Here is a 21,760-nt window from a genome sequence, read left to right as displayed (position 1 = left end):
TATCTTTATTTTGAACATCGCTTTTCATTTTAAAACACATGTATTTTAAAATGTTTCCATTGTAAATTTCAATTATTTCTATTCTTAGTTTATTTTCTCTTAACACGTTTACTGTTGTGTACTAAAATACCAAGGTTTGTGTGTGTGTTTATTGTATGTTTGTTTTAATTGGGTTAGTATTTCTGAATTGGTTTAATTTAATGCTAGACATCCAGCCAATAAGCTGAGACTATCCCAATAAAAACACAGATATGTTTTTTGGATTATGAAAAATACTGCTTTGGAAATGTTATTATTGTTGTTGTTGTTATTATTATAGATACAAATGGTTGAATGTTTTACTCTACAAGTAAAGAATAACAACAGATGCATCTATATTTGTGGTTTCTAACGCCATTACTACTAAAAACCTCATGTCCCATAAATCTCTGGTGTGCCTACGTCATCCACATGCGCTTGTAGTTCTGTTTTGCCTCCTTCACGCACATGAGTGGAACCAACGTGGCTTTTCCTTTTGACAAGATATTTCGGCGACTGTTAAATGTAGCTACATGTTCATGAAAGTAAACTTGTTATAGAAACACCGTCATCAACGAAGCGAGGCGTTTGACAGATTTTCAACGCGCTGCTGCTTCGTGGACAAACCTGTGAGTATCTGAGTTAGCAGAGTTAGCGCGGTGATAGAGAAGAAGTGACACTGGCAGGGGTTTCCTCATCCCCAGCAGTGTTTTACATATGTTTGCTTGTTCCTTACAGTCCTCGGGGAAAACGCTGAAAATGTTTAATGAGGATGAAGACTGGAATGACGAACAAGCCGCTCAAGTCCTGAGCAACACTGTCCTCAGAAACACCCAGAAGGCGAACAGCACAAATGTCAAGGTAAATACAGATTCTGTTTAGTTACTTGCTGCAAGTAAGGTGTACTGACATCAGAGCTAGCCAGTATTCCCATACCACCTATAATAGTATATGATATACATATTTATTTAGGCCCCTGTGTTGTGTAAATACAAAATACAAAAGCAGTTAGTGAGACTGATTACTGTTAGATGGATGGAAATGGCCAGAGGATAGTCAGCAATTAAACAAATTAATTTTCATAGTTTGTTTTGTTTATTTATTTTGTGTGAGTGTTTGTTATTTGTTTTAATGATTCAAGTTCTGGGGGACAGTCAAATATGGAATAGAAAAAGGAAAAAATAGATAAATGCACAAAAAACAACAACACATACAGTACACATTTGAAAATGTATTTAATTCAGGTTAAAAAACCCTTGAGATCAACATATGCACACCACACACACATACGATAAAAACAGTTTTCCTTTCCTGAGCAAAGTCATCAACAAATGTTATATTAAAGTTTTTCCTTATTAAAATATGATTTCCCACAGTAATGCTGCAAAAGTGATACTGCTTATCTTGATACAGTATGTATTATCTTGTCCATCATTAGGGTGCACATGTCATTTAAAAGACAAATTACATTAACTGCATTCATGCCCTTGTCAGTCTAAGGTTGTTGGAAAGAAGAGCCTGCTGCGGACCCTCCAGACACTGGGATCAGTACCAGAGTGGAAGAGTGATGACCATCAGCAGGACAGTGACAGCGATACAGACGTGGCCCCATCACATAGCAAGAAAAAGAAGTACAGAAGGAAAAGGCGAAAGCAAGCAGAGACAACAGGAGAGCAGCAAGGGAACGACAGCTTAGATCAGACTGTTAATGAGGAGAAGCCTGTAATAACAAAGAGGAAGAAAGACACATTTGGTGAGTAATTAACTGGTTAAAGGCTTTAGATTTTATTTACATTGCACAGTGTTAATATGTATTTAATGGATTCATACAACAGAACAAAGTTGGTGTTTTACACAATTTAAACATGAGATAATATTTAAATGTTTTCTTTCTTTTTAAAGGCACTCAAAAGGTAAAAACCACATCTGTGGGCGAGACCAAGAATAAAGGAATTACAAAATTTGCAAAGGCAAACATAAACGATCCAGAGAACACAGAGAAACTGAGCAGACAACAGTGGAAAAACAAAATGAAGAACAAGAGGAAATGTAAAAATAAATACAGCCAGAATAAACTCGAGAAGGAAGAAAATAAACTCGAATCTGCAGAGAAACAGAAGCCAATGGAACAAGTCAAAACAGATTCATATAGCAACAACAACAGTGAAACAATCAGTCAGACACCAGCTGAGAAAAAGGAACGTAAACCACAGAAAAGGAAAAATAAAGAAGAGGGCACTGGCACATCCTGTGCAACAGAAACACAGACGCTCAGAAAAGAAAAGCAGCGGCTTGACAATGAGAAAAAAACAAAGGGTGGCAAAGTTGAAAAAGGTGCAACTGAATCTTCTGCAGGTGGATCAAAACAGAAAGCAGATGAACCTGAAGTGGAGATCCCAGAGGGCCAACACCAGTTACCCACGAAAAAACTGAAACCTGAGCTGAGCAAAGAACAGAGTCTGAAAAGAGAGAAGCTACGGAAAATGCTGCACACCCAGGAAAGAGTCGGGCGGGAGAGTCCTGCAGAGACAAAGGATGAGCCGGCGGTACCAGAAGAAGAGGTGATACAGGACCGCTCTGCCTCCCTCAGGTCCCGCATGGAGCAGCGTTTGGATTCGGCTCGTTTCCGCTACATTAACGAAGTTTTGTACAGCACGTCCAGCGGTGAGGCAAGGCGCATGTTCAAACAGGATCCGCAGGCCTTCGGGATCTACCACAGAGGATACACGGCTCAGGTTCAGAGGTGGCCCGCCAATCCAGTGGATGAGATCATCTCTTACATTCGACTAAAGTGAGATATTATAGTCAAGTAATATTATAATAGTGAAATTTAACACTTCTGAAGAAGGCTATATGGTAGAAATCAGTGTCTCAGTCCATAACATCAAACTAAGGTTTATAATTTGGGCCTGATAATTCATTCTTGACCTTTTTTTAGAGCAGAAAAAGTCCTCTTACTAGCTTTTTGTCAGAATTGCTGAACACACCTAGCAAAGGTTCAACACACATATTTCTGATAGTGATTTCTGAACTTTTCCATTAAGGTTTGATGGACAAACAAACACCAAATTACAAGGAATATTATAAGTCACAGTAGAGTTCAATGTGTGATGATGGTCATGAATGAATTTTCAATTGTCCATTAATTTCCTGAATTAGATTCTTTCTGAGCTGCATACAGAAAAAGAAAAGCAGCACTTAACAGCCCAGTTGTGACAGAGACATGAGATTCTGGATCATTTCAGCTCATCATCTGCACGATTCAACACATTTTTAACAGAAAATGTTTGATTCATTGTACTAAAGTTACATCCTTTCAGTGATCAATACAGTATCATAAGATGCATCGTTTCACCCCTATTAGTTAGACACACTCGTTTAGCGTCAGCCTTCTCCCAAGCCATTAACAGGGCCATCACCCCGAAAGGACAAAATATCCTTCATGTTTCTTCTTCAGGCAGGTTGTTTGTGCTGTGGCTCCTAAACTCCCATTATCCACCTCAGCTGTATACTGTAAATACCTTACATTACTCTGCTGAGGACTTATTGTCTGTGAGGTGTAATGCAGGAGATAATGCTTCACTGTGGGTGTTTAATTGATGCTTCATTTGGCCGCTGTGAGATGATGGCCTTGTTAATGTCAGCACTTTGAGAATGGATGATCAATTCTGGCCGACACTCGCTGTTTCTTTTCTGTGCATATGCTATTATTTCATATGAGCTGTTCCTTTCAGTTTAATATACTGTGCAAACACAAAGTGTGTTATTTATTTCAGACCTTCCTCTCTGGTGGTTGCAGACTTTGGTTGTGGTGACTGTAAAATAGCACGCAGTGTGAAGAACAAAGTGCACAGCTTCGACCTGGCAGCTGCCTGTGAGCTTGTCACAGTCTGTGACATGGCCAGCGTGAGTGTGTGGCTTTAGTTTGCTAATTCAGGTAGAGTCTCTGTGATGGCTGGAAAATAAAACACACATTCTCTCTGAGCAGGTCCCGCTTCATGGTGGTTCTGTGGACATTGCTGTGTTCTGCCTTTCTCTGATGGGAACCAACCTGGCAGATTTTCTAGCAGAGGCCAATCGTGTCTTAAAGATGGGGTAAAAAATGTAATATTGATTCAGTATACACATGGCATTTAAATATTATATATTCTCTGTATAACTTTGCACAATTATTGCAGGGGTGTCCTTAAAATAGCAGAGGTGGCGAGTAGGTTTGAGAACGTGCGGAGCTTCGTCACTGCCCTGGCAAGTCTGGGTTTCAAGTTGGTGTCCAAGGTGAGGCAACAAACAAGATGACATCAGTCAACATGTTTACAGATGAAGAGAAACACACATTATTAATCTACCTTCCCTAATGCACCATTTTTAAAATCTTAACCAAGTTAGCACATGCATTGTCACACTTGTTTTTAAATGAAATGGAAAGCTCATACTCCAGTTACGTGAAGCCTGTTTAAGATGAAGCAAATGGTTAGTTGAGTATGTAAACATCTTCCTTTTACACTTTTGTTTTCAGCTGTACAATCTTAAACATATAATATACAACATTTATTGTTAGTAGAGATATCATATTTTTCCTTTTTAAGAAGGTGGTTGGCTCAAAGGGCAAGTAAGTAGCTGGCAGCTACATCTTTCATGTGGCTGTGGTGCTGAGGGCAGGAAACATGTAGAAAAGAACATTTGGTAAACTGGTTTATTGTATGTTAATGTTTTGTTCTGTTTTTGTCTTTAGGACACAGAGAACACTCATTTCTACTCATTTGAATTTATGAAGACGGGAGATTCTCCAGAAAATGTAAAGAAATTTGGGCTTCAGTTGAAGCCCTGTGTCTACAAGAAAAGATGAATTTATTTGACAGGACTCAAAAGAATGTCTGTGTCTCTGACATTTTCCTCACTTTTTTTGCATCTTGGATCTGCTGTTTTTCAAAGCTCAGTTGTACAATTTTATCTAAATGTATTGTTTTTGGTTACTACATATTGAAGCTTCTGTAATCTGTTCTAGAGAATTTAATTATCTGCATTATTTGTACATGATTTTTATGTAATACAGAGTGATGTGATGATGTGCCAATCTATATGTGTGTCAATATCCAGTGCATGCAGGTCTGTCTTTTGTTAAAATGAAAACAAAGATACATATATACAGGCCACCAATTACAATTAAAATACATATTACAAGAAACCAAGTTATGTAAATGTTAAGATTTTCCTATTGAAAAAATACTGAAAAAGCAAAAAACAATTTAAATACACAATATTCTTAAGAGCACCTATACTCATGATTATTGAATTCATTAATTTGTTGGAAAGTACAGCAGTTGTGTGGCATATAACCTCCTATACACTGAAAAATTACAATTTTAATTATGTAATATTTTTATTACTCCACGGAACTCTTCACAAACCTAAATGGTCGTGACTAAAACCCTATTCTCTCAGCTGTGTGTGCGGCCATTTGCCACAAGAGGGTGTTAGAACACTGCAACCTGATGTGGGCGGATAAGCTGAGGATGAGTCTGTCTGCAGCTGGATCATATACTGTACAGGAATTTATTTATAGAATTACTCCTGTTGTCACAGCAGATGGTCCTTCACTAATTTAGTCAACCAAAGATATCACAAGGGCAGCTGGTGTGTAGCTAAAGTCACAGCCAATCTGTCAGCCATGTCTACTAAATCTGGAAATATGTTTGTTGTAGTACAGTCATGGTAACAAATTAAACAATATGGGAAAAGATTATATTTGGATGATTTTATTGACAAATACTGGAAAATACAATGTGCATAAAACAGTACAAAATTCAAGTCAGGTTTTTAAAAAAGTGCAAAAGTAATAGGCTACATTTAAAATCATTAATGCCAATCAATCAAAACTAAAAACTTAAAAAAGAACTGGTATTTCAGTACATAAACAGAGGATCCTTTCACATATCACACTGAGCTCATAATACACTGGTATCATAAACAATGCTGCAGTTCCAGTAAGCCTTCGTGCACAGTGTAAAGCTAAATGTCTAATCCAAAGCATCTTCTGTCTTCACACTGTACTCTTGACGTCAATGACTATGGAGTAACTGACCATCTTAGCAGATTCCTCACTGTGTTTCCCGTCCACTGATGGCTTCTTCACCTCAGGAGAACCGGGCTCTTGCATCAGAGCCGTCAAGGGTGAGAGAGACTCCTTCTTCTGTATCATAGAGAGAGTGTGCAGCAACAAGAGAGAACGAAAACAGGTTGAATTTGGTTTCAAATTCAGAACAATTACAAATTTTAAACAAAAAGTAGGATTTATGAGCAAGAAACATGCATGTTAACTGATTGTAGTCTTACCTTATATTGCGTCTTGCTATTTATGTTGCTGTAAAACAAAAAAAGAAAGTTGAATAATCGTGAATGAACCTGCTGTTGAGGAACTTGTAGGGCTGAACAACACCACTAGGTGGCACTGTGACTTAACCTGAGACACTGAGTCAGTTCAAACGGGTAAAGTGCAGGTGTGAATGCATTGTACGTCAGGAATATCAATGGAGACAAGTGACGACCCCACTCCTCATCACTGATCTCTGATGTCAGATGCTGCATCTCACTTTGTTCATTATGACCTCAGTGACATCAACTCAGTGAAGACCTGCTGCTGTCAAAAAGTGTTCCCAGTATTGGAGGGGGAGGGAGGGTTAGTCCCAAAATAGTTTTTCTCCTGGGGAGTCATGTTTTCTTATGTACCCTGTGTGATTGACCTTCCCAAATTAGCCTGACAGGACCCTCCCTCTGGAGTAAGGGATAATGGGACCAAGGCTCTGTCAACCAATGGCACCTTGACCAAATGTTCTGACCAGTGCCGAAGGCCTATTGAAACCCATTCTAAACCACAGTTGTGCTGCACAGTGCAGCTTTCTTCACAGCGAGGCCTGATCTGATCGTGACAACATTCTTGAGAGAAGTTATGTTTGGCAGTGAACATGGAAATGTGCAAACTTCTGCAGGCAGAAACCATAAACACAGGATCATGACAGATATCCCACACTAGTCGTAAAAGACAAGTGATTCACTGATTTTTTCCAAAAGCAAAAAGATTAAGAGATGGATTTGTGGAGGTTTTTTTTCATTGATGAATGGCAGCTCGAATTTCATTATACTAATAACTTCCGAAGATGTGGACTTTTTGAACCTTTTACCTTCGCTCTTGCAATGTGACATAGATGATAATGAGCCAAACTAACAGCAGTCTACTGCTGAAAGTGCCAGACGTAACACTGCAAAAAGCCAGAGCAGGAAACTGGAAAATAAATCTGTTGTTGTCTCTGATAGAGGGAACATTTTCTACCTGTCTACAAGCAGGGCTGCGGTGGCAGAGGCACCTGTCTGCTTTAGCCACATTACTTCCTGTTTATGAATAACTGCATGATACTGAGGGTTTTGGTGAGTTGGGTTAACGATCTTACATCCTGTTTGTCTCGTATTGTGTTTCACCAGCAGCATTGCCCTCATTTGCCCGTCAAGACATCACCTGCCAAGCTGCAACATGGCACTTGAGGCATTTAACTCACCAGCACAACCAGAACATGACCACTGTGATGCAGATGATGGCCAAAGCTGAACCGATGCAGATCATGGTCACCAGTGCTGAAACACATACACACACTTGTCAGAGCCAAATACTAGACCTAAGTCTGATAAAATACCATATACAATATGTTGACATGATTAGAAGTAAACATGTCACTCTGTTTTCTCAATGTAGATGGAAAATAGAACAGGGTAAGTTCTCACTAAGCTGTTCTTCTTTGTTCATGATCTCCACTTCAATGTTGACTGTGGCTGTGTGGTGATAGAAGGACGCCTGGCAGGTGTAGAGGCCTTCATCCAGCATTGTGAGCTCTGACTGGAAGACCATCGCAACTCCATCCATAAGAACATATGAGCCGTCACTCCTGAAACACAAGTGACTTTTAACTGAATTTGTTTTTAAATTACTCTTTTTTTTATCTTACCCTTCTTGTGAACAAATCACTTGAAAAGACCAAAATAAAAAATGTGTTATTTTCTAACTTCCCTACTCTGATCATGTGGCACTTGATTCCAAGTCAATGTGCTCCTACTAAAGACACAAATCTTTAAAATTGCACCACAAATACAAAGTTTCATTTGATTTTAAAAAGGAGTGGTAATTTTCTATAACAGCTTGGCACTTTAGTTTTAATCAAATGTTACTCAAAAATACATAACAGGAGTAAATACACAATTTAATACACATTTGTTTCTCTAATGACTATTTACAGCAGCAGGATGTGTGTGTGGGATTTACTCAAAAGGAGTGCCCATGTTTAAATATTTTTTGGAAGATGAAGGACTAAGGTACAGAGCCATAAGATGTATCAGGCTTTGGCTACGATAGTATGATCAATTCATTCTTGGTTTAGGTTTTGGGATATCTCAACACATAATAATAATAATAATATAATGTCAAGAATATGCTGGATAACATCCATTTCGCAGCACATTGCGTTTCATCCAGTACATTACCTATACAGTACACTCTGTGTGGATGTGATAGAGGATATGCTACCTTTTACAAGTGAGGTTGTACTCTGGCACGTTGCTTTCAACTCGGAGCAGAACTCTCTGATTGTGATGATTTTCCTGGAGAGTCAGTCGGTGTATGATGGGTTTACCACCGTAGCGGCTTTGCAGAGGAGTTGTGTGGTTTAGGACTCTCACAGAAGAGATATCTGCAGAAAAATCATTTGAACCTTGAAGATGAACCGAATCTCTGAAATGCATTTATGTGAATTTCTACATTTGAAATAACAGGGGTGTGTTTCTGTTAAACTCACAGTATCTGGGGATATGAATGGTCCTCTTCTCTGTGGCTCCATGTTCAAAATGATAAACACAGGTCAGGTCCTGCCCCTCATGAAGAGCAAGAGGAAACTGATAAGTCAGCCTGGCTTTCAGGACATGGCCCTCATACTGTGACTGGAGGGATGTTTTGCCTTTGGTGTTTTCAGGAAGGACCCAGGCAAGGTTCGCCCCAACGCTCTCCCCTCTGCACTCACACACTGCCAGCAAGATAGGAGAGTTCTGCTGTCTCACCAGAGACACACTCAGATGGGTTTCTGAAAAGAAAACAAGGGGTGAGGATGAGTAGCTGTATGTGTGTGTGTGTGTGTGTGTGTGTGTGTGTGTGAACCACAGGGAGAAATATCTCAACAAAAGAAATAACATACTGTGCACAAGATTGTGTATTGTTCTTTTTTCTGGTGCGTCCAGGCTTGGATGCTCCACCATGCAGGTCAAATCCTGACCAGAATACAAAGACGACCTCAAATGCACAGAGCTACGGGTTGATACAAAATCATTGACCAGGACTTTAGTCTCTGACATAGAAGTGATGTCACTCTTTCCAACATGCCAGGTTATGTTTGGTTCAGGGGCAACACTGTCCACAGAGCAGTCCACCTTTGTGTACTCATAACCGTCTTTCCACTCAGTGCAGGAGCTGATGGTGATGTTAGGTCGAGCTGCATGGGAAAGAGAAGTTAATCTACAAGAAGTGAGGGGTTTCTCTTGAGAAAAAGCTCAAATCTATGGTGCGATTGCATGGCCAAATGTGTCCACTACTCAGACAAAATTAACTATTGCTCAATTTGTTGAACATACCGCAAAGAGGGAGTATTATGCTTCTGTTCTGTGGCTCCTCAAACGCAGGGTGATTTATCACGCACTCTGCAGTGAGCTCCCAAGGCAAGCAGGCAGGGAGGAGTAAAACTCCCCTGACAGAGTGGCTTCCATTATGAGAAGTGAAATTGAACCAAGAGACTCCAGACACACCCACCGGTAGAAGCCAGGACATGTTGGCTGCAGGAACAGAATCAGCAGCTGAACACTCAATCACCCTGTGTCCATCTTCAGTCCTCAAAGCAACTCGTATAGTGGGGGGAACTGAGAGGAAGGGCGCGGAGAGAAAGTTCCACATCAATATTTCATAGTCACACAATGCAGAAAATTCAAACTGTGATCATGAAAGTCTTTTCAGAAACACACGGAAAGAGTTTCACTCACCAAGCTGCGCAACTTGAGTTTAACTGTGATATTAAACTTAAGCGTTGCTTGATGATGGTGATAGGAGAGGAAACATTCGTAAAGACCAGCATGCTGATGCCCCACAGGACCCAGAACTGTGAGGTTGCTACCAACCAGCTCCACTCCCTCAGGCAAGGGCCAATCATCTCTATAAGGAAACACAAGCACATATACAAAGAGGAATTCATGCTTCAGTTTACCAATATCAACATATTACAGTTAAATCTTAAATAAATTATTATTTTAAGCAGGAAACATCTAAATCTGGTTCCTGCCGTCTGTCACTTGTGGTTTGGTGCCACTGAACATGTTACCACATCCTCAACAGGATACGTAGGTTGTTTCTCTCTCGATGTACATTGGTCCTGATGTTACCTGTTATTGGATGTTTTTCTTCATTTCTTTCCATGTGAAACATAAAAAAGACACTTGTAACAAAACAAAAAGAAAATTTGATTATTTTATTTTTGTTTTGTTACAAGCGAAAAAGAAAATATACAATTATAGGCTAGAAGTTGCCAGATTTTACATCAGGCTCAATTCTACAGTCAACCATGTATGGAGTGACTAAAATAATGATTCTAATGATTAATATCTAATGATTATATTAATTAATAAAAGTTGATCATGTTTCATTTATCAGCATACTGGAATAAAGACATGTCTTTAAGTGCTTCTCTGGAGATTTAATGTTGCACCTTCATAAAGTTAGGGGACTCATAAAAGACCAATTAAAAAATAATGATCAAAATCAATGATCTAATTCCAAAATATCTGAAATTTATTCCCTATCATGGGTCAAACTACAAAAATACTGGACCCTACACTTCCCATAATGCAGCTCAATAGCATCTTTTCTCAATTTTCCCCTGCCTGGTAAAAGCCCATGTTTTTCAAACTTCACGCAGGCTTTCTGTTAAAAATTGTAAGACTACAAACAAAAATAACAATGACACTTTTCATACTTAAGAAAGCTCCTTTAAAGCAACAGAAGGGTTACTGTTTTCACAGGTTGAGTAGTGCTCTCCATGATGAATAAACTAAATGTTATGTGCTCCTTTAACACCAAATATTTCTTACTTTTTGCAGGTAACATTGTAACGTGGCAGATTCCCAGTGACCTGCAGGCTGATGACAGTGTCACTCTGTCCTTCCTGCAGCTCTAAAAATTCTTGGAAGTCTTTGAAGTCATCACTCTTGCTTCCCAGCTCTGAGTACAACATCTGAACTCCTGACAAATCTGCAGAATAGAAAGCACATGACCGTTTTCTGTAACTTCTACCTCATGAGCATAGGTTTTGGCATATAAAACACTGATAATACTCACAGAAAGATGGCAGTGTTATGACTTTTGACACTTTGTGTGTAAATTTGGGGTGGTCAAACACACAGGTGACATTGCGCCCCTCATACACGGTTGCAGGGAGGAGGACAGAGCTTGTCTGGATTTCTGAGTCTGTTTTGTTCTCTCTCTGCAGCTCTTCATCGGCGTTCAAAGCCAAGTAGATGTCAGTGTCAGGCCTCCCTCCAGATGAAATGCAAGAGACCACCCAGAACTCACTTCCTCCTCGTTGTACCATCTCTGCTTTAATGGTCACGTTTGGCCTCGCTGCAGAGCAGGAAGAAAGGCGAGAAGAGTTATTCTATCACAAGGACTAATGTTTTTTCCAGCAAATTAAAAAGTCAGATAGCAAGTTGAGGCTTAGGGTGTTTTTGTTAAATAGGAAGCCGTGGCCGGATGGGCCGAATGTTAGCTAAACACAGACCATAAGGGGCTTCTGCTTGAGTTTTGGAAAGTGCTGACTTAAGCTTATCACCTGTCCCATCTGTTGGCTGGGCTGCAGCTGAGAGCAGATGTCTGGCCCAGCTGCTTTCCAACCAAAGCTGAGAGAACCGCAGGCTTTAATACAGGGAATCAGCAGAGATCAGTTTATTATCAAATACATAAAAGTCGTGGTGTCATATGATAGCCAGCCATGGCCTAATGAGTAAGACAAGTGAGCTAACACCTCATAATAGCCCGGGTGTTGGGGAAGGGTATGTCCGATTAAAGTGAGTTAAAGCACTTTGGCCATTTATTAACACCTACGCTTATGTGTGGATTTAACCACAGTTAAATCCACTGCAGTCAGAAAATTACCATAGCTGCAGTACTTCAGTGAAGAGTGGGTGTATATCAGACAAATGAGCTGGCTGACTTGGCTCATGCTAAAGAGACTGTTACCATACAGTGTGCCGTATGAACATTAACTGGATCCATGCAGGGATCTGGACAATCTGCACTGTCTATGATGCAAAGGCCATTTCAAAAACATGGCCAAACAAATTAAACATTGAAACTAATTAATTAACAACAAAAAAGCTTAACTGGTGTGAACTGCTTCAAACCAAGGCCAATATGAATTTGACCAACCAATATGAAACTCACCGTAGGAGAGGAAAACCAGAGTTTGTTTAGTTTATTCTTAGTATGGTGGCATAAACAGAGCAGTTATGTTGATGACCAAAATGAAATGGTCCTAATGATCGGCATTATGCTGCACCACACAGAATTTACTTGGTGGGAACATGAATATAGCTGGGTCACTTCCTGAGAAAATGATAATTATTTACCAGATGTTTCATTCCAGCCTGGAATGTATACCTAAAGAGTTGCTTTATAAAGACCTTACAGAATGAACTGTTATGTTTTTATTACCTTAGAATGAGCCATTTCTATCTACATAACCGCGGACACCCCCTTCTATGGAGGTCGCTATATTTGGTCATCATGTTTCTACCACAGTCGACAACGAACAAACAGCGCTACAGAACGCATTTCGTCATCATGGCGTTCTTCTTCTGCTTGTTTAATTCCGGCAGTAGACACCGGTCACTACATTAAATACATACATAGAAGAAGAGGGAATAATTATAATAATAATACTATACAGTCTCTGAGTAGTTTTCTGGTTTATTAGAAGTAAGAAGAGAAGTGACATTTGGAAAAATTAAGGAGCACACATGTTATTTTACAGGAGAGCCAACAGCCTGTGGATCTTCATACCATTTAGCCAGAGGAGTACAGACAGTTATAAACAGCTGACGGCAGAAATCACAAACAGCTGATGGCAGAAATCACAGATGATGTGGATTTTCCCAGATGGAAAGCTATAATGTGGGACAGATGTTTTCAAAGCGGTGCTGAAGTTGTCTGTTTTCTGCTGGACAGGTAACGTTAATTAACTTAAGTTTGTCAGATTTTAGCAATGCAAATGAAAGCTGTTGTTTGATAGCTTTAGCTTGTAGCAGGCCATAATCACAGAGAGCCGTGAGGTGTTTCCCCTGTCAGTGGTGAAAAATATGTATTTGCAGTAATTTCATGTGGCCTACTTATTCTCCAGCCTGTGTGTGCTTTGCCAGTTACATTAGCGAGACAATCAGCTGATCAGCAACATTAATTGGTAATAAAACCATAACGTTAGCTTAGAGCATGGAAGCATCAGCCAGCTAAACCTTTACTGCCCCGGTAGTAGAAAAATCATGTTGTATTGGATTATTCTCCAGCGCTGGCTTTAGCTTGTGGTGTAAAATATGTAGGCTAAACAATCAACTGATCACTAATTGGCAATAAAAGGTAGCTTACAGATGGAAGCTCAGATCAGACAGCTAAACCTTTACTGCACTGGTAAAAAAAAATATGTTGTTGGATTAGTTTTATGTTTGTTACCTCAGCTGATCAGTAATTGGCGATAAAACAGCAGCTTCCCGCATCAAATCTCAGATCAGCCAGCTAACCCTTTACTGCGCTGGTAGAAAAAATATGTAGTTGGTTTGTAATTTCATGTAGTTATTCTCCAGCGCTCTGTTGTGGTTTTGTACGTGGACAGCTGATGAATATTATTGGCAATAAAACCGTAACAGCAAGACTGTGTGCCTATCAAGTGACCAATAATAAATAATCAGAATTTGCATTAAAAACAATTGTTTTTTTGGATCTTGCTTCGCGCACACAAATGGATAATTTGTACTTTCCCATGCTAAATGCCCATTAAAGACGTTGTTTTACCACAAGCTGAAATTATGGTCAGTACAACTTTGTGTTTCTGTTGTATTTTAAAAAATTAAATGGATTCCTCACTACAACTGACTCTTTTTTATATACATGTGGTCATGTAAAAATATTGATTATATTAGTATAGCAAATTTGTCTGATGAAAGTCTGTGGAACAAAATGTGACTAAATAAAGTGATGATGATGATGATTAACACTTTATGGTGTACAAGAACCTTGTTGATGTTTTTTACCACTCAACAGGAATGCATTCACTAAACTAGACAGTGCAATTTCTGGAGAAATTGCGATGTGAAGGCTGGCTGTTGAAGGCTGACGCTAAACTGGATTGCTAACCTTAAACTTTGTATAATTTTGAATGATTCAAAGTTTTCAAAAATAAATTTCTGGGTTACAGCCCCAGAATGCAAGCTCTCATCTCAGCCTCTGTTTGAAACGAGCTGTAGATGCGCTTGTCTCTTTAAGACCCCCCACCCCTCCAAAAGCCCACTTTGTTCTGATTTGCCAAGATCCTGAAGCTGGATGATTATGCTGCCGAGTGGTACAGACAGACTGAGTGTAGGAGTTGCCAGGCTGAGAACGGTTCGGCTGCAGACAGTAGCTCAGGGGGGGTGGTGTGAGCGAGGGACGTGGTTTGAGAGGTGCTACAGTTCGCAGCTGGACAATATTGAGGTTGTAGGCAAATTACCATATATGGAAAACGGCTCTGTATGACATCAATAAGTAAGTGAGATGGACTGTGAAACAGAGAGACAGGTGCACTATAAGACTGAGACTGTGAGACAGAGAGACAGGTGCACTATAAGACTGAGACTGTGAGACAGAGAGACAGGTGGACTATAAGACTGTGAGATGGACTGTGAGACAGAGACACCGGTGGACAATAAGACTGTGAGACTGTGAGACTGTGAGACGGAATATGAGACAGAGAGACAGGTGCACTATGAGACTGTGAGATGGACTGTGAGACAGAGACAGGTGGACTATAAGACTGAGAGATGGACTGTGAGACAGAGAAACAGGTAGACTATAAGACTGTGAGGCCGTGAGACTGTGAGACGGACTGTGAGACAGAGACACTGGTGGACTATGAGACTCTGAGACTGTAAGACGGACTGTGAGACAGAGAGACAGGTGGACTATAAGACTGTGAGACGGACTGTGAGACAGAGAGGCAGGTGGACTGTAAGACTGTGACGGACTGTGAGACAGAGAGACAGGTGCACTATAAGACTGTGAGACGGACTGTGAGACAGAGAGACAGGTGGACTATAAGACTGTGAGACGGACTGTGAGACAGAGAGACAGGTGGACCACAAGACTGTGAGACGGACTGTGAGACAGAGAGACAGGTGCACTATAAGACTGAGACAGACTGTGAGACAGAGAGACATGTGGACTATAAGACTGTGAGACGGACTGTGAGACAGAGAGACAGATGGACTATAAGACTGTGACGGACTGTGAGACAGAGAGACAGGTGCACTATAAGACTCTGAGACGGACTGTGAGACAGAGACACAGGTGGACTATAAGACTGTGAGACTGTGAGATGGACTGTGAGACAGAGAAACAGGTAGACTATAAGACTGTGAGACCGTGAGAGGGACTGTGAGACAGAGAGACAGGTGCACTATAAGACTGAGACAGACTGTGAGACAGAGAGACAGGTGCACTATAAGACTGTGAGACAGACTGTGAGACAGAGAGACAGGTGCACTATAAGACTGTGAGACTGTTGACGGACTGTGAGACAGAGAGACATGTGGACTATAAGACTGTGAGACTGTGAGACAGAGAAACAGGTAGACTATAAGACTGTGAGACAGAGAGACATGTGGACTATAAGACTGTGAGACAGACTGTGAGACAGAGAGACAGGTGGACTATAAGACTGTGAGACCGTGAGAGGGACTGTGAGACAGAGAGACAGGTGCACTGTAAGACTGTGAGACGGACTGTGAGACAGAGAGACAGGTGCACTATAAGACTGAGACAGACTGTGAGACAGAGAGACAGGTGCACTATAAGACTGTGAGAAAGACTGTGAGACAGACTGTGAGACAGAGAGACAGGTGCACTATAAGACTGTGAGACGGACTGTGAGACAGAGAGACATGTGGACTATAAGACTGAGACAGACTGTGAGACCCAACTTCCCAATGAAGAGAACACTGTGTGTGTGTGTGTGTGTGTGTGTGTGTCTGTTTGTCTCTCTCTGTGTCTGTTAGTAGTAGTACCAGGTAGTACTACTAGTAATTAGTGCAGCAGTAGTGGTTGTAGTAGCAGATGCAGTAATCTGGATGCAGTACACTTAACTTCATTCAAGAAATAGCTCAACGTCCGTCCACCAATTGGAACACAAGACCAAGTGAGTGAGTGAGTGAGTGAGAGCTGCTACACTGTAGTGATGATGTCACCCACTCTAACTCACGCAATACACACCCATTATAAACTCAGAAAAGAGCTCAAAAAAGCATAAAACTTCGACAGCGACCGTGAACAAACCATAAAGTATATCAAAAAAGCTGAATACTGTTGTGGTGGCAGCCCGGTGAGCTGACGATGTGTGTCCTGGTTTTTTCTCCTTTTTATCAGTTTTTCTGCTTTTTTCCTTGGTTTTCTGTTCCCTGCCTGCCTCCCTGTGTTTTCTCCCCTATGTGTGCTCTCTCTCTCCCTCTGCTCCTGAGCCCAGCCAACTACCAGCACCTGCACCTCATCAGCCTGCCACACCTGCCAGTAATCAACCTCATCCCAGCCTGTATTTCAACCCCGGTTCTCCACACCATCCTCGCTTGATCGTCGTTGCTCCATACCCGGTGCCACCCCCACGTTCAGGCTTTCACGTTTCTTGTTTTTTCACATTTACCCTGTGCCTTGTCGCTGTCTTCCCTAACCTTGTCTCTCTGTCTGTTTCCCTCCCAGGTACACTCACCCTCGTCCTCCGTTCGGCTGGGCTCATCCACTGGCCCACTCCTCCTCGGACTTCCCTCACGGCGTCCTCTCTGTTCCCCCGCCTCGCCTCGCTTCCTCGGCCCCAGTGTTCCCCGACTCCCTGGCCCCCAGTCTCCTTGGTTCCCCGTGCCTGTGCTTCCCCGACGTCCTCCTCTCCCTCCACTCCAGTCCCTCTCACCCTTTTTCCCTCAATAAACCTCCTTCCCTCAGAGTGCTGCATTTGGGTCCTCTCTGTCCCCACACCACGCAATCCCATAACAGAATACATCATTAATAGATTAACTTCTTGTGACCAATTTACAGTTTAAATCAAGTCTGTAGCTGAAAGTATGCTGAACTGGTGAGCTTTCAAAGTGGAGTAGGTATGAGGAGGATTTCGATCGGGTCTCTCCATTCAGTTACAATGGGAGAATTTTCCTGGAAAACCTTGAATATTTTGAAAATTATTAATTATGACAAAAGTAATAGCACCCCATTCCTCACTGAGCCGGACAACTTGGCGTTTGAACAGAGTTTGGTTTCTACGTCAAAAGCTGTGACGGAAGAATAATTAAGGTTAGCAATAACATAGGATGCAATTACATGCTGCACTGTGGTATGATATTGTTTTTAATTAGTTATTGGGTTGATGCTGCAGTTTTCCCCATGCTGGATGCCAGTGAAAGAGTGCATTCCCACATGAATGCTTTGTGCTGTGCAATGTGATTTATGGTCTGTCACTGTATTTGGAGCAGAGTGAGAAGGAAAGGCCAGTGTGAAAAATCTGCAGGAGAAAGTTATTGTGTTGTGAGGTGCTGAGTCATGATGCATGATTACAAAACTCTGACTGGTGATGCAAGAGAATATGTCACCACCTGGCAACACAGATGTACAAACACAACAACACTGACATACTTATTTGTGAGTGTGAGCTTACTGAATGTCTCCACCCTCACTGTGGTGAGTTTGGGGGTTGGGAGGGTTGGGTGTTGGACCACACAGGTCACGCTGTCCTCGTCTAGCAGGTGAGTGGGGAAGCGGAGGATGCTGCTCAGGGTGGAGGTGCCATTTGAGTGAACAGTTTTGCTGACGTTCACAGTAAAAGGGTAATCTGAGGGAGGAAGGCTGTCGACCAACCAGCTGATCTGAGGCATAGGCCTGCCACTGACAGCAGAGCATGACACCGACTGATAGTGAAGGCCGTTTATAGTCTCTGCATTCACCAGGATCTGGATATCAGGTCGAGCTGTGAATGAATGAACAAGTAAACATGTCCCTAAATGATGTAGGCATGTCTTAGGTCAAAGATGCATTGCCTCTACAAGTTTAATTTCAATCAGACAGGTGGTGCAGCAGTTATGACCTTTTAGATTTAGAAATGTTTAACTTAAATTGTAGCAATCGCACCAGGCTGATTTTTTCACATAGTGGTGAATAATAGAATAGTATATACATTATTGGCTTGACTTACCTAGAACAGTGAGGAATACGATGTCTGAATAATACACTCCAACTGTTTCAAATTCACAGATGTATTCTCCCTCTGCTTCCACAGTGGACACAATCATCTTAGCTGTGAGGTTGGTGATAGAGTCTGGCTTTTCGAAGTCATTGAAGCTATATGGCACACCATTAGATGCAAATCCTGCCAGTTTTTTAACATTTGAGTTAATCTGGCGTTTCCACTGGGCTCCTATGATTTCATCCTTGCCCTGATATCTGCACCTCAGGTACACAGCCTCTCCCAAGAACCCTGTGATGTTCTTAATGATGTCAATATGTTGCTCTTCATCCAGACCTGAGACACAGAACAACACAATGTTCAATAACAATGAGAGGTCATAAGTTAACCTGAATAGCCCTAAAATTGCAAACACAAGCAAAGCAGAAATGTCATCAGGGGGTAAAATGTGATTGTTCCTCTTCCTGAGAGGACGGACAGCAGGCTGATAGATGTCCATTGTTGTGCCTGTGAAAGGGGTTTCTGCACATCCTATTGTCCTTCACTAGTTACGCGAAATTGTGATGGATGAGGCAGATTAAGCGGGTCATTGGTTATGAGGTTCTCAGCCATTTCATCATAATTAGAATGCGCCAATGACTAATCAATGTAAATAAGACTACAGCCATGCTAGCAATGCTTTGAGCTAAATGTTAATGTCAGCATGCCAACACACATTGACAATGTTAACCCGCTGATGTTCAGCAGGTATATCTTTACCATGTTCACTATCTTAGTTTAGAGCGTTAGCATGCTAACATTAGCTAATCAGGTACAGCTGAGGCTACTGGGAATGCCATAAACCTAAGGATGACCATTTTAACCAGAAAGATATGTTCATCCATTAGCTACACCCGTTAATCCTTACAGGGTCACATGGGTCTGGAGGTGATCCCAGCTGACACTGGGCGAGACTTCAAAATACAAAGGAAAATGAAAAAAAATCATTATTATTTTATGATAATTAGGCCACAATTAAATGTTAAAAGGGAAACAGGAAATTGGATTTTAAAATTACAAAGTGATATTGTGAAATGACATTATGAAAATGAAAAATCCTGAAATGGAGAGCATAAATGCAAAAGCTTAGGTTGAACTGTGTTATTGAAAATGAAACGATGATTCCTTTTTATTATTTGTTATTTTCCATTTGGCATATAAACCAAAGTACTCTACTAGACAAATAGAAATTCTGACCTGTTGGTGGCGCTAGATAAAAAGTCAGGGCATTGACCAGAGTTATTAAAATTCAGTAGTCAGTAGGATACATCTTCTTGGCACCATGAATGTCTCTGAAATTTGCACCAATCAAATTTTTGTTTGGACCAAAGTGGTGGAATGATCTGCCTACTGACCAACAGCTGCCATCTCCAACCCATCTTATAGCCTACTCAAAGGGCTGAAGACAGGATTTGGACTCTGTGCAGACAATGACACTTGACAAATGTGGCCATGTCCCCTAAGTGTATATTGTGTAATAGAGGACTCCATTAATGAAATGAAAACAGTCCAAAAGTTACACCCTGATCCATACCCAGACACCAACAACCTCTTCCCTTCACACTTTACAGAGAAAAGGACATTTAATAGAAGCTGACAGGTTTTAGCACTCACAGAAAGGACAGTGTGTAGACCCTAATGCATACCAAGTCCCTTTCATCCTGCTTCCTCTGTTTACTTTATCAAAGTGCACATGAGGACACAGTTCAGCCAGCTGAAATCAAGAACTTCTATTCAGCTTTAGATACATGATGAGTAAAACAATGACAGCTTGCTGCTGCTGCTTCAAGGAAAACCATTGAACATACAGACAACTGCTGCAGTCAAAACCAAACTGTTTGCATCAAACACTGTTAAAGCTGAAATACTAGTCTTACTATACATCACAGCAAATGGAAACAATGTGGAGAGCCTTTAAAGAGGGAAGGACACAGGGGGGGGGGAATAAATATGCTGTACGGGTTCAATTATTCCTTTTGGGTTTATAATTCATTTGCCCTTGCAGGTTATTGCCAAAATAAATGTCAGCCAAGCATGGAAAAGGCACACCTTAAGGATACAAACTAAGTAATAACTGAGAAAAAAATCAGGTATTCATGCACTGCATCATATTTCCTGAGCCCCATGGGCTTCTTTTTCTCACCAAACAGCAGCCATTCACCCGTGGCACACAGCAACACTGCCAATGCAGACTGGGGATGTGGTAAACAAATAAGACTTTCGACTTTAAAAAACAGAGCTTCTTCAAACTTTCATCTCCAGCTGGAAGTCCCAGTGACTCTACAGAATCAAAGACTTCATACTGAACCTAAAACCGTACAGTAGTGGGTAGTAGAGGGTTTTCCCCTTACTCAAAGAAATAAATCTTAACGACCCTCATATATTACATTATATGCTATAAAGAAACTAATGTGGTTTTAAGTTTCACCACTGATCAATAATAATGATCTGACTGCCAGAGTGACAATACCAGCATGCCATCAGCAATGTATTGCAGAAATAGTTATCATTTAGTGCGTTCAAGATGCATCTAGCATGTGGCTTTATTGCCTGTGTGCATTTATAATTGGACTAATCAGGAAAACCATAGCAGCACTGCTTAGGGTAAATGCCACACGTTAAACAAGACCTTAAAGGCCAGTAAAATAAACCCATAAACAGCTGACAGTCACAGATGGATTGTAACCCTGCAGACTTACCCGGATTTTCCAAGCAGTGAGCAACATTTAGGACAAGACCCAAAATGAACAGCCCTGAGCATCCCATGATGGTGTCATTGAGTGAAATAGGGTTGGATCAACTGACTGTATGTAAGGCATAAGGGTATTTAAAGTGTGTGTGAATGTGTGTTCTGTGGTTTATGGTTAGAGGCACACACCCTCCTCTACAGCTGACACTGATGTTGTGTATTTGTCTCTGTGCATGCATGTTTGCTGCCACTCATACACCCACAGACTGGCTGTGTACATGCTCACACACGTACACACACACACACACACACACACACACACACACACACACACACACACACACACACACACACACACACACACATATCCTCGTGCCACTGTGGGGACCAGTCATTGACATAATACATTCCCTAGCCCTTGATCATATCCATACCATCACAACTGAGTGCCAAACACCTAACCCTAACCAAGTCTAAA

The 21,760-nt window shown here is 41.1% G+C and overlaps 2 protein-coding genes across 4 annotated transcripts; one reads left to right on the top strand and one right to left on the bottom strand.

Moving 5' to 3' along the window:
* The first annotated feature begins 455 nt into the window (after window positions 1-455).
* Window positions 456-5,208, top strand: rrp8 (ribosomal RNA processing 8). The gene is made up of 8 exons (XM_038692921.1): window positions 456-647; window positions 757-879; window positions 1,513-1,771; window positions 1,921-2,809; window positions 3,795-3,924; window positions 4,007-4,113; window positions 4,197-4,293; window positions 4,751-5,208. The coding sequence occupies exons 2-8, from the start codon at window positions 778-780 to the stop codon at window positions 4,862-4,864; spliced, it is 1,698 nt and encodes a 565-aa protein (XP_038548849.1). The 5' UTR covers window positions 456-647; window positions 757-777; the 3' UTR covers window positions 4,865-5,208.
* A 544-nt stretch (window positions 5,209-5,752) lies between these two features.
* On the bottom strand, window positions 5,753-21,427 carry si:ch211-149e23.4. Of its 3 annotated transcripts, XM_038692923.1 has the most exons (9): window positions 10,084-10,223; window positions 9,682-9,963; window positions 9,249-9,542; window positions 8,856-9,137; window positions 8,588-8,750; window positions 7,792-7,952; window positions 7,569-7,644; window positions 6,352-6,379; window positions 5,753-6,208 (listed from the first exon to the last, which is right to left on the bottom strand). In XM_038692923.1, exons 2-9 carry the CDS (start codon window positions 9,872-9,874, stop codon window positions 6,059-6,061), a joined length of 1,347 nt encoding a protein of 448 aa, XP_038548851.1. In that variant the 5' UTR covers window positions 9,875-9,963; window positions 10,084-10,223; the 3' UTR covers window positions 5,753-6,058. The 3 variants fall into 3 exon arrangements, with proteins under 3 accessions (XP_038548851.1, XP_038548850.1, XP_038548853.1); XM_038692922.1 differs by having other exon boundaries at window positions 8,856-9,542; XM_038692925.1 differs by lacking the exons at window positions 5,753-6,208; window positions 6,352-6,379; window positions 7,569-7,644; ... (2 more) ...; window positions 8,856-9,137; window positions 9,249-9,542 and adding exons at window positions 11,185-11,344; window positions 11,432-11,713; window positions 18,030-18,338; window positions 18,564-18,890; window positions 21,293-21,427 and having other exon boundaries at window positions 9,785-9,963; window positions 10,084-10,252.
* Window positions 21,428-21,760: the final 333 nt, after the last annotated feature.

This window comes from Micropterus salmoides, unplaced genomic scaffold (assembly GCF_014851395.1).
Source record: "Micropterus salmoides isolate LMB-PRFRI ecotype aquatic unplaced genomic scaffold, ASM1485139v1 Ms_hic_scaffold_3, whole genome shotgun sequence".
NCBI classification, from domain to species: domain Eukaryota; kingdom Metazoa; phylum Chordata; class Actinopteri; order Centrarchiformes; family Centrarchidae; genus Micropterus; species Micropterus salmoides.
This window is presented reverse-complemented; position numbering and strand designations above follow the sequence as displayed.

What these genes read in the sequence shown, in the direction of transcription:
- rrp8 (XM_038692921.1), top strand. Translation starts at nt 778, where the DNA reads ATGTTTAATGAGGATGAAGACTGGAATGACGAACAAGCCGCTCAAGTC. An exon ending in GAGGAAGAAAGACACATTTG is followed by an intron (nt 1,772 to 1,920) that starts GTGAGTAATTAA and finishes TTCTTTTTAAAG; the next exon opens with GCACTCAAAAGGTAAAAACC. An exon ending in ATCTCTTACATTCGACTAAA is followed by an intron (nt 2,810 to 3,794) that starts GTGAGATATTAT and finishes TATTTATTTCAG; the next exon opens with ACCTTCCTCTCTGGTGGTTG.
- si:ch211-149e23.4 (XM_038692922.1), bottom strand. Translation starts at nt 9,874, where the DNA reads ATGTCCTGGCTTCTACCGGTGGGTGTGTCTGGAGTCTCTTGGTTCAAT. An exon ending in GTCATGTTCTGGTTGTGCTG is followed by an intron (nt 6,380 to 7,568) that starts GTGAGTTAAATG and finishes TTTGTTTTACAG; the next exon opens with CAACATAAATAGCAAGACGC. An exon ending in ATAGCAAGACGCAATATAAG is followed by an intron (nt 6,209 to 6,351) that starts GTAAGACTACAA and finishes TCTATGATACAG; the next exon opens with AAGAAGGAGTCTCTCTCACC.